Source organism: Mauremys mutica, unplaced genomic scaffold, assembly GCF_020497125.1.
Source record: "Mauremys mutica isolate MM-2020 ecotype Southern unplaced genomic scaffold, ASM2049712v1 Super-Scaffold_100409, whole genome shotgun sequence".
NCBI classification, from domain to species: Eukaryota; Metazoa; Chordata; order Testudines; family Geoemydidae; genus Mauremys; species Mauremys mutica.
The window spans coordinates 1-12,407 of NW_025423334.1; the positions used below are offsets into that span (position 1 = coordinate 1).

At 47.8% G+C, this 12,407-nt stretch overlaps 2 protein-coding genes across 3 annotated transcripts; one reads left to right on the forward strand and one right to left on the reverse strand.

The window, feature by feature from the left end:
• Positions 1-2,645: 2,645 nt before the first annotated feature.
• LOC123361208 (nuclear cap-binding protein subunit 2) lies at positions 2,646-10,695 on the reverse strand. 2 transcript variants are annotated; one of them, XR_006576126.1, is made up of 5 exons: positions 10,444-10,695; positions 8,517-8,698; positions 6,614-6,752; positions 5,710-5,883; positions 2,646-3,408 (listed from the first exon to the last, which is right to left on the reverse strand). XR_006576126.1 is itself a non-coding variant. In XM_045001340.1 (4 exons), exons 1-4 carry the CDS (start codon positions 10,522-10,524, stop codon positions 5,812-5,814), a joined length of 474 nt encoding a protein of 157 aa, XP_044857275.1. In that variant the 5' UTR covers positions 10,525-10,695; the 3' UTR covers positions 3,424-5,811. The 2 variants fall into 2 exon arrangements, 1 of the variants encoding a protein (XP_044857275.1); XM_045001340.1 differs by lacking the exon at positions 2,646-3,408 and having other exon boundaries at positions 3,424-5,883.
• A 125-nt stretch (positions 10,696-10,820) lies between these two features.
• On the forward strand, positions 10,821-11,490 carry LOC123361209 (protein NCBP2AS2-like). Its single transcript, XM_045001341.1, has one exon. The coding sequence runs from the start codon at positions 10,886-10,888 to the stop codon at positions 11,165-11,167; it is 282 nt and encodes a 93-aa protein (XP_044857276.1). The 5' UTR covers positions 10,821-10,885; the 3' UTR covers positions 11,168-11,490.
• Positions 11,491-12,407: the final 917 nt, after the last annotated feature.

The following is a 12,407-nucleotide window of genomic DNA, read 5'->3' on the forward strand; positions in this document are numbered from 1 at the left end:
AACCCTAACCCCCTAACCCCCTAACCCTAACCCTAACCCTAACCCTAACCCTAACCCCCTAACCCCCTAACCCCCTAACCCTAACCCCCTAACCCTAACCCTAACCCTAACCCTAACCCTAACCCTAACCCTAACACTAACCCTAACCCTAACCCTAAAACCCTAACCCAAACCCAAACCACCCTAACCCTAACCAACCCTCACACTCACCCTTGACCCTGACCCCCGACCCCACCCTTAACCCTTAACCCCTACCCCTACACCCTACCCCTACCAACCCTAACCCTAACCCCCCTAACCCTAACCCCCCTAACCCTAACCATTAACCCTTAACCCTCACCCTAACCCTCACCCACACCCCTAACCCCCTGACCCTAACCCCCTAACCCTGACCCTACCCCTAACCCCTACCCTAACCCCAACCCTAACCCCTTAACCCTAACCCCTTAACCCTAACCCTACCCTCACCCTAACCCCCTGGCCCCTAAACCCTAGCCATACCCCTAAACCCTACCCCTAACCCCAACCCTAACCCCTAACCCCAACCCTAACCCCCTAACCCTGACCCCGACCCTAACCTAACCCTAAACCCTACCCCTAACCCCCACCCTCACCCTACCTCTACCCAACCCTAACCCCCTAACCCTTAACCCTAGCCCTACCCCTAAAACCAACCCCTACCCCGACCCCGACCCCTCAACCCCCAATCCTAACCCCCTAACCCTAACCCCCTAATCCCTGACCCCAACCCTACCCCCAACCCCAACCTCACCCTCACCCCCACCCCAAACCCTACCCTCTCCCTAACCCTAACAACCCTAACCCTACCCCTAACCCCCACCCTCATCCCTGACCCTTACCCCTGACCCTTACCCCTGACCCTCACCCCAACCCCAACCCTACCCCTCACCCTAACCCAACCCTAAGCCTAAGCCTAAGCCTGACCCTAAGCCTGGCCCTGACCCTTGCCCTGACCCTAACCCTAACTCCTCACCCTCTAACCCTACCCCTACCCCCGACCCTAACCTTCTGACCCTTGACCCTAACCCCTCACCCCCACCCTAACCCCTCACCCTAAACCCTCACCCCGACCCTCACCTAACCCTACCCTCACCCCCACCCCCACCCTCACCCCCTAACCCCTCACCCTCACCAACACCCTCACCCCCAACCCCTAACCCCAAGCCTAACCCCTAACCCCAACCCCACCCTAACCAACCCCCACCCTCACCCTACCCCTATCCCTCCCCCTCCCCCTCACCCTAACCACTCTAACCCTAACAACCCTAACCCTAACCCTGCCCCTGACCCGACCCGACCCTAACCCCTAACCCTCACCCTAACTCCTAACCCTAACCCCTAACCCCCAGCCCCAACCCCCTAACCCTAAACCCTAACCCTAACCCTGACCCCTCACCCTAACCCCCTAACCCTAACCCCCTAACCCCAACCCCTACCCTCACCCCAACCCCTACCCTCACCCCTAACCCGACCCCAACCCGACCCTAACCCAACCCCCACCCTAAACCCAACCCCCTAACCCTAACCCCTACCCTAAACCCTAACAACCCAATCCCTAACCGTAACAACCCTAACCCTAACCCTCACCCCTACCCTCACCCCCACCCCCTAACCCTAAACCTAACCCCCTAATCCCCTCCCCCACCCCTAACCCAACCCTAAACCCTAACCCTGACCCTTGACCCCCACCCCGACCCTAAACCCTAACCCCAACCCTACCCCTCACCCTGACCCCTACCCTACCCCTCCCCCCAACCCCTAGCCCTAACCCCTAACCCTAAGCCTAGCGGCAGCTCCTCTTTCTATTTCTAGTCCCTGCGCGCCGAGCAGAACCCTAACCCCGACCCTACCCTAACCCCAACCCTAACCCCCTAACAACCCCAACCCCTAACCCCACCCCTAACCCCTTAACCCTAAACCCTCACCCTAACCCCTACCCCTGACCCTACCCCTAAACCCTCACCCTAACCCCTACCCCTGACCCTACCCCTAAACCCTCACCCTATCCCCAACCCCAACCCACCCTACCCCTCATCCTAAACCCTCACCCTAAACCCTACCCCTGACCCTACCCCTAAACCCTCACCCTACCCCTACCCCACCCCTCCCCCTAACCCCAACCCTAAGCGGCAGCTCCTCACCCTATTTCTAGTCCCCGCGCGCCGAGCAGAACCCTAACCCTAACCCTCACCCCTAACCCCTGTCCCTAACCCCTACTATAACCCCTGCGCGCCGAGCGGCAGACCCTAACCCTAACCCCAACCCCAACCGCAACCCCCAACCCCAGTCACAGGAGAAGGCGCAAAATTGGCTCCAAAAGGCGGGAGCACCCCGGCGGGGCGGCTCCGCACAGAGGGGCGATGTGCCGCCCCCCTGGACCCCCCTAACCCAACGCCACCCCAAACTCTAACCCTGCACCAACCCTACCCCAAACCCCTTAACCCCACCCCTAATCTACCCTCACCTTCATCCCAACCCTAACCCCAATACCGCCAACTCATCCTGATACCCACCTCCATATCACTCCTCCCAGAATGCTATCCTGCCCCACAACCATCCCCATTTATTCCCCCATCTCCCCTCTGCACCCCCAGTCCTCTGCTCTAATTCACTTTCACCTCCCAGCCATCATTTGCATGTGTAATTTATTTTCTTTTCAAAAATACTTTGAGCACCTGTTGCATTTTCCGCAGTATCAAGATTACACTTCCCCACAATTGAAACAAAAACATCTTTTGACAGAGGCAGGTTGTGGCAATATGCGTTCTTTATTTCAGGTTTCTGCCTAGTACTGGATTTGAGCTTCTAGTACCCAGCTGTTGTTGAGGTTCAATGGAACACAAGTCATGTGTGTTATGGTAGCAATAAACCCTCTTGGCCTCTCTTTGCACACATGCAGTGTAATCAGTCTGGCATACGAGACTTTGGAATCTCTTGTTCTCAATGTAGGCATGTACTTAACTCTCTGTCTAATACTGTTCTGACTTTTGCTTCCCCTAAAGGCCAAGGGGATGCTAGGCTCTCTTTAGAAGTAACCCTCACGCAAGCGAGACCTTTGGGCAAGGATCTGAACAATGGTTTCACCTCCAGGTCATGCAAAGTTATGTCAACCTTAAGAAAATTGGGGGGGGGAGACGGGGGGGAGTCAGGGGGTGTTGTATCTCAGGAATTCCTTGGTCAAATGACCCCAAAATTGGAGCACTAGCCCAAGCCAGCACCCTCATGAGGCACACCAAAATTTTAAGGCAATCAATCAATCAAATCAGTAAGCATGCAAATTTTAGAGCACTTATAGTCACGCTTTAAACAGAAAGTTGGTCCAAACCTTAACTACAGTAGGCCTGGCAGTCCACTATAATGTTACGTTCAGGCTGCACCCCCTGGTACCTGCGACAAAACAAATTACATTGTTATATTGTCATTCAGGATCTGTTAACAAGTGGGTATAGTTGTGAGACAGTGTCTTAATTAAGCGATAGGAGAGTATTCACTGCTCCAGTGTGTTATTCTTCCATAATTTAGTGAATTACACATGGAGACAGCCCAAACAAGGCATTTGGCTAAGAATGTGCAAAGTGTAGTTACTTTATTCCCACCGCTGCTTCTGTTAAGGCACAAATGACAATCTAAAAACAAATCAATTTGAGTAGTGCAGCTTTATTTGAAAGTAGTTTGTGGTTTTGACAATAGACAATCTTTTCATAAAACTTGTGCAATCACAGATTATGCTTCTGAAAATTGCTACTGGACATGTTACAGAGCAAGTGGTAGACAGATCTGCTCAGACACGTGCCTCATTAGGTAAGAAAAAAAACCCTAGATTAACTCATTCTGTTTATAGGACTTTCCCCAATCAAAGATCCCGGTACTAAACATTTACAGTACCTTCCATGACAGGAGAAGGTTAGAAATACACCATTTTAAATTCTCTTAGATGTGACGATAAGATGATGGATGTGCATTTTACTTCATTGTACCTATAACTTAATTAAAGTAATGGGTCTGAAACATGATGCATAGAGGTACCTGTAAGATACTTAGAAAGTCTGATTAAAGCTCATCACTCAGCTCATTTTACCCTTCTTTACAGGTGATGTAAAAAGAAAAATAGTAGGCTTATACCTTTCACATGAAGGCCTGAAAAGGTTTTATATTTTAAGAAAAGGAATAAGTTATGCTTTCTCTTTACATAAATGCAGGTATTGTCAGTCCCTAATATTATGATTAGAAAAGCAGAATTAATGAAATTAGGTAAGTGTCCAGGGGGCTGAACAATTTGAGAGAGGAAGAAGTTTTTAGGCAGATGAGTCTTCAACACTGCCGGATTAAGGTGTTTAGACTCAATATACATCTCTCAAGATTCCCAAGTCCTCAAGCAAAGCCAGGGAAGCCTGAACTTGACATTGTTGAAATTTCCAGGTTTTGAACATTTTGAGCATCAGTTAATACTTTAAAGAGTCCATACTACTATACAATCATTTCAGTCGGTTTTGACACAAGCCGCGAAACTCATACATAAAGTTCTAGAGTCACTATATGATTTCTCATCAGATGCATAATGGACTCCGAGGTAGGGCTGGAGTTTGAACCTTGGCTTTTGCCAGTTTGCTTGTTATTTGAAACCTAAGCAGGAATGAATCTAGCCTGAAATAGAAGACAAAACTCACACCCTTTCAGAACTACTTTCCTTTTCTTTTACAATACCCTGTCTCCTTAGACATCCACCTTTTGGAGGTAACCATGCAAATTCTCCCATCTGTGGAGGAATAGGGAAAATAATTCATCCACATAATAAAATTACTAACAAACCCCTTTTATTGGAGAAAACTGATACAGGAGCAACCCTTAAAAAAATAAAAAAGTAAGAGTGTTGCCAAGTTTACAGAGGTAGCAAATACCATCTAGCACCAATTTTTAAACTCTCAGTTCTCTACATTCCCCTTGCTTACAGCAGTCCCCCTTCCCACCCACTGGATAAGGGAACTTCACACCACCTGGTTTACAGTATCAAAGTGACAGCCTCTAATATACACACACTACAGATATTATTGGGTATCAGACCTCATACATACTATACTCTTAGTGGAAATACATATGGGCCAGGTCTTCAGTTAGCTGCTATGCTCCTATCACTTTGATGAACAGAGAGATAACCCCAGGGTAAAGAGTTTGTTCAGGTGTGCCCTTCATATGTTTGCTAGCTGTTACCAAAAAAAAAGACATCTTATTTCTTGCTAGTCAAATACACCTTTCAGAGAAATCTGGACCTTCTCTGTATTTTACCAAAAAAATAACTATTTCTCTCCTCTTAATTTTTATGTTTGGTACACAACCCATTCTTACCCACCCACCCCCTTCACTACTAATGTAAACAAAAAAAACCTGATGCCTGTGTATCAGATTTTGGATATATGAAAGAAATCAACATACTGTTAAAGAATTCTGGCTCAGTCTAGTATAACACTTCAAACATTAAAAAAAGCAGCAGTTAGCAATCACATATGTCTCATGTGAATCAGTGCTATAAGTTTTACTCCCAGATCTTCATTATATTCTATCAATCTACCCTACAACATAAAGTATAGCTTTGATCCTGATTTTGTAACTGGTCTTGAAAAATGGAAGAGACACTGAATATATTTAACGATCTCAGCAACACTGAAAAAAAATCTTCTAAGTCTCAGTTACCTAAACAACATTCATGTGCAACAGACGTCCTTCGCTGCTCATCATAAGATTTACCACGATGCAGCTACAGTTCTCCTGTGATGCTGATGGGTCATTCAATATTCACTGGGGTTGAACAACTTTGCCATAACCTCCTCTCCCAGCATCATAGTCCTGCCGATATTCATCTCGGACCTGGATTGCGTGGGGGGGGGGGGAGAGAGTGAAATATTATAGCATTCCAGAAAGTAAACTATTGCACAAGAGTTAATATACAATACCAACAAGGCAGTTAACACCTGTCCCAGTTAACAATAGTCCAGGTAATACACCCCAGTACAAGCTGTATAATATTTAGGAAAATTAGTGACAGTTTCCTTCTCTACTTCATTTCAGCAATAGCTGAAGTGCAGCCTGCACAATTTGATATATCAGCATACAGCTGTCGTCTTCTTTAATAACCCCCACAAGGACCCTCCTCCTATCAAGATGGACCATCCCATCTTGGGACCTGTAATCTACATGATCTACCCTAAACACCAAAGATAAGAGCAACTGCTATCTACTCCAATTTAGGCAAGTTAGGTGATGTCCCATGGTTCTTGGCAGGCTACAACACAGCTCTTAGCTGGGTAGCTTTTATGCTTGCTCTGCAAGTACCATTTCTCTTCCCACAGCAGCTGAACACAGGCTCCAATGTAACTTGAATACCAAGAAAAGGAACATAACATAAGGTTTTATTCTTGGTGGATAAATATTTCAATTCATTATATAATAGTCTCTTAGATGTGATGAAATTTTACTCTGGCAATGGAAGTTAGTAAAATTAAAGTTAACTACTAAGTGGTCACTCAAAAGTGAGGATTCAAGAAACATCACTAATTTCACCAGCAAACAGTGAAAAACAGATTGTGGAACAACTTACCTGACCCCCTGACCTTCCACGACCATACTGTCTGCCCTCTTTAAAACCTGCATCCCAATCTGTCCTGATGATCCTATCATCAAGCCGTGTCCCATTGATGTATCTCATTGCATTTTCAGCATCTCCTCTTGAGTAGTATCTTAAGATTATGTTAAAGAAAGAGGTTCAACAGTCTTTCAAACTTATAAGTATTCAAATGCAATGATCTCAACAAATATTTGATTGAGTATGACTCATTACTGGGTTAGATTTTAAAAATCAATTCCTTTTTCACAAATCAAATCAAATCACATGTGTGATAAATGTCAGTAACCCAGGATTGTTAGGAATGCTATGAAATATCAGATTAATTTAACCCTATGCTTTTCAAAATAAAAATTAAACTATTAATTCAAGAAGAAACAAGCACCCACATGGGTGCTGCATTCCATTTGAAGTTATCCCAATAAAGTCAACAGAAAAATCAAGTAGCCTCAAAGAGTCCAGAATTTAACCTAGTTGAAAAGGACAGGTTTGCAGGATTACTAAAAAGAATTTTACAGGAATGTTTGCCTTGTATTTCATGGAAATTCAAGACAGTCACAAAAAAAGAATACCCAGGATCTGTCTACCTAGGCATTTATGATATATTTATCACTGTGTTCAGCATCTAGAAGGTGTTTGATTTAGTCACAGAAAAGATGAGTTAGTTATTAAGTCACTTCCAACACTACCTGACAGAATATCAGATTTTCCATACCACACAAATATACTGTCAGATCCCAAATAATTAAAACAATGTGACTCCCCCAACATTCTTTTTGAGACTATTTTACAGTCTACTAGATCTCACTGTTAGAATGCCTATCAGGGAAAAGTTTCCCTTTTCTTCATCCAGTTGTATATCATTATTCCTTGTTATACTCTACAGACACTAAAAAGCAGGACAAAATTGGAGATCTCAGATCTAATGTTATGTTTGTAAAAATATGTTCTTATAAAATACAAGACCATTAGAAATATTTCCATGGTTTTTTTATTCAAATACAAATAAATTTGTAAACAAACACCCACTGTATTATTACAGTATTTGCAATCCAAACTGATTTCTACTAGTGAAAAGTGCTAGACAAGAACTGGCTCTTATGAGTACCTGAAGTATAGCCCAGTTGAGACAAATGTCAAACAGTATACATAGTTAAGAGTAAATTATAGTTAAAGATTTTTAATTCTGTTTTTGTAATCCTAAAAAATAGTAACAAGTTTTTTACATCTATGATCTTTAACCTGACAATACCCCTTCCAACAATTTTGGGGGCCTGAAGTTAACCATTTTATTCAAATTGATATGAAGAAACAAAGTTTGGCTTCTCAAGCTTCCTAATCATACATGGCACCCTTATGTACTCTACATACGTCAGCTTCTTTCTTGTACTACACTGCCCAGAACAGTGACCCAGTGCCCTGGAGAGAGGGATTAGCACAAAAATACCCAGTCCCCCATCAGGAGCACAGTTCAGTCTTATCTGCACTGCAAGGCCAAACTGTGTTTTAACTCGGTTGGTTATTACACTGTAATTGTACCTACAATAGGAACAAAGCCAAGCCTTTACAACTCTTTTACTCTGGTTAGGGTTGGCTAGATTTTGGCTTCCATACCCACTGTATAGATCACAGGTTCTCAAACTGGGGGTCGGGACCTCTCAGGGGGTTATGAGGTTATGACATGGGGGGGTCATGAGCTGTCAACCTCCATCCCAAACCCCCTTTGCCTCCAGCGCTTGTAATGGTGTTAAATATATTTTAAAAAGTGTTTTTATTTTATAAGGGGGTCGCACTCAGAGGCTTGCTATGTGAAAGAGGTCACCAGTACAAAGGTTTGAGAACCACTGGTATAGATGTTTTACTTTGCAGACAAGGATACTCAACAAAACAGAAGCCACAAGCAGTTTTCTTCACTTTGTCCAGGCCCATAATGATTTTCTTTATATCCCCACTTTTACCAAACAGTTCATAGATCTGCTCTTCTGTTGTATAGAAGGAGAGATTCCCCACATACAGGGTGCAGCTCTTTTTCAGCAGTCGCTCCTGGTCATATCTGTTACCCTGAAATTTCAAACAGTAAAAACCAACATTTAGACTCCACTCCATTCAATATCTTCAACAGTAAAGTGGCAACATGTGGGATGAGTTGATCTGCAACACCGTAACAGCATTGGGAAATATTTCAGATAAGAGGCTGAACAAACACACTAGCCCACATATGCCCATTTTAAAAAAAAAAAAACCCTCTAGCCCTTATGGTTATAAAGATAATCTTCCAAAAATGAACAGAATAGACTACAAGGCACTTTTCCAAGTTTGCAGAAAGCACCAGTACTTCTGCTGCTCGGAGCCTTGCAAAGCAGTTCCAGAGTGAACTGACACAGAATCCTGTTTTCACTGCTTTTAGTCCCAACTGCCAAGCAGCAGCAGAATGGGCCAATTTCACTCTGCTGCTTAGGAGCAGCAGAAGAGCCAGTGGAATTATTCTTTGAGAAATAACTCAAAAATGAACTCTGGGATAAGGAATAGACTAGGGAAATTACACCCACATCAGAGCAATCAAGAGGCTGTGAGAAAACTAAAGTAGTAGAGACATTCCAGCCGCCCTCACAGGGAAAGAAGCTCGGGAACAAGAGGGAAAACAGAATGAGAGTGCCCCTTGTTGCCTCCAGGAGCCACTGGGTCTTGTGGGTGTATAGTTTTTCGGATAAGCAGACATCCAGTAGGTGGATGCAATAAAGAGACTGGCCAGCATGCCCCTTGTCCAGCAGCCGAGGTCAGCTTTCCCCTGGTCACTACATCTGGACAGCAGAGATTCAGCTTTTTAATCAGTTTGTGAGGAACAGTTTAATCCTGCAGCTCAGAGGTGGGCAAACTATGGCCCACGGGCCACATCTGGCCCACGGGACCCTCCTGTCCGGCCCCTGAGCTCCTGTCCTGGGAGGCTAGCCCTGGCCCCTCCCCTGCTGTTCCCCCTCCCCCACAGCCTCAGCTCACCGGGCACAATGTTCTGGGCATCGGGACTGTGAGCTCTTCCCGGGCAGCACAGCTGCAGAGCTGGCCTGACCCAGTGCTATGGGCAGCACAGCTGTAGCATCGCCAGCCACCGGTGCTCCAGGCAGCACGGTAAGAAGGTAGGGGGGATTGGATGGGGGCAGAGGAGCTTGGGGGGGTGGATAGGGGTCGGGGTGGTCAGAGGGCAGGGAACAGGGGGACTGAATGGGGGCAGGGGGGCAGTCAGGAATGAGAGGAGGAGTTGTATGAGGAGGCCGGGAGGCAGTCAGGGGCAGGGGGTCCAGGGGCAGTCAAGGAGAAGGGATGCTTGGATGGGGCAGGGATTCCGGGGGGGCATTCAGGAAAGAGAGGAGTTGAATGGGGGCAGCGGTAGGTAGTCAGGAGTGGGGGGGTCAAGGGACAGGGAGGGAGGAATGGGGCAGGGGTCCCATGGGGCCATCAAGGGACGGGGTGGTTGGATGGGGGCGGGCCACGCCTGGCTGTTTGGGGAGGCACCGCCTCCACTAACCGGTCCTCCATACAATTTCAGAAACCTGATGTGGCCCTCAGGCCAAAAAGTTTGCCCGCCCCTGCTGTAGCTGTTAGGTTGCTGGTAACCCCTACGTGCAGGGCCCAAGATTTCCATCCTCCTCTTCCCCACATCCCCATCTTCACCCCCTGCACGCCGGAACCGACCCCGCCACGCCCCACCCCCTTCCCCGCCTCCCACGTTCCTATTTCCCCCACACACCTCCCCATCGCTCGCCCGCCCGCCCCTCCAGGTCGCCGGCCCCAACGCCCCCGCCCCTCACCCGAAAGTGCTGGTCCCGGTACTGACTCAGCTCCACGTAGGAGTCGCTGCGCAGGACGCTCAGCATCGCTACCGAGCACATGGCGGACGGGCCCCGGACAGCGCCTCGCAGAGCCCGGCTCCGGCACGAGGCAGCCGACCCAACGCTCACGGACCCGCCGGCTACTGTGTGAGCACGTGACCTAGCACCCTACGTCCCTCCGTAGCCATCAGCTCTGAGCAGCCAATCATAGTGAGGATCACGGTAAAGGCAAGGCCGCCTACTCTCTCCCGCCCCGACGGTAGCAGCCAATCCCTGAGGGGATTGTGTCCTGTCTATCTTCTATTGGCCTGCTTCGCCTAGGGCTATTCAGCCAATCACAGCGCTGGATTCCACACGTGATGCGGTTCTTCCTCCCTGCTTGCGGCTGTCGGCGTCGTGCCGCAGGGTCTGGTGCCGAGAGATGGTGCTGCGGCGCCTGCTCTTCACGCTGCTCAACAACCCCCGGCTCATCGAGAAGCTGTCGGAGTCGCGGCCGATCCGCGTGGCGGCCCAGGTCACTGCCTCAGCCCTGACCCGGGCCCAGCTGGGGGGTCGGGCGGCGGCCCGGCGCTTGCTGCGGGACGGGGGCCTGGCCCGCCTGCGGGAGACCTTCCTGCGGGAGCTGAAGGATGGGGCTCGGGCCCGGGACTGGCCCCGACCTCCTGGGAACAGGCGGGACGGGAGCGGACGCGGAAGCCAGTGAGAGGGCGGGGAGGGAGCGATTCAAGCCCCCGGAGCTTCCAGCGATGGGCGGGGGATTTGCTCTTCCCCAGCCCCACCAACGATCTGCGGCCAGGAGGGCTACGAGGAGGCAGCGGCGAGACAGGGCCCGTTCGCCCCACCCGGACGGTAGCTGCTCTCGCCAGCGTAGGAGTAGCCGGCAGCGTTGAGCCCACCCAACTCCGTGCGCTGGGTCACACGCAGTAACCAGGATCTGCGTCCTTCGTTGCCCGTGAGATTCGCGCCGTCTGCACAAGCAGTTCTGCTCAGCGTGCTTTGTTTAAAATAAACACGTCTGCATAGTTATATTTCTTTCATTTCCCCACAAAATACAGTGCAGGCATCACATGCCCTATGGCAGTCCTTTGCTGCTTGACCAACGAATTAACACAGATTCAGATGGAAAGAGGTCAATGGTATTTGCTACTGGGAACCTCTGATTTTAAAAAATGTGGTGATTCGTTTGGTCTTTGTTTTTATAAAGTGGAATGGTGTAAATAAAATACCATGGATCCCAAGGTTTGGAATGTGGCATCTGAGTGATGGGGGAAAAGATATAAAATCTTCTGTCCTGTGGTAGCATTTAGTTGGACAAGGTTGGTGAGGTAGCATCTTTTATTCAACCAACTTAAGTTTTGAGCTATGCAGAGCTCTTCAGTTTAGTAGTAATATACATGACGACTAAGATTAATGATCTAGCAGTATAAATCATGACGTGGATTAAAATCAGTTGGTGAATGGGAGTTGAGCTCTAGGAGTTGATCTATTTTAATCCATAGAGGAGTTTGTAATTTTAAGCCTCTTCAGTTAAAATTTTATACATATCATCTGACTTTGATAGACCAGTTGTAGTATTCTAAATAAAATGATTCTGCTGCATGCAGGGTAGATTAGGAAGGAACGACAAGATTGTTAGGAGGCCTAGTTATGATAGTATAGATGGCACCTAACCACCTGCAGGAACAGCATCTGCCACTTTAAATGGGGACAACAGATGATCTAATTGGGCCATTGGGTCAGCCGAGAAAAATGGACCTCCCTGCTGATGTCCCTGCAGGCCAAGTGTTAGTTGCACAGGTTCACGAAGTGGGAAACGACAATGGTGCCTTGTAGCCTCTTGCCAGTCATTCCAAAGCAGTTATTCTCAACCTGTTTACCATTGTGGGCCGCATATGCAGCTTTCTGTGTGTTATGTAGGCTGCATCCACACAATATATATGCTT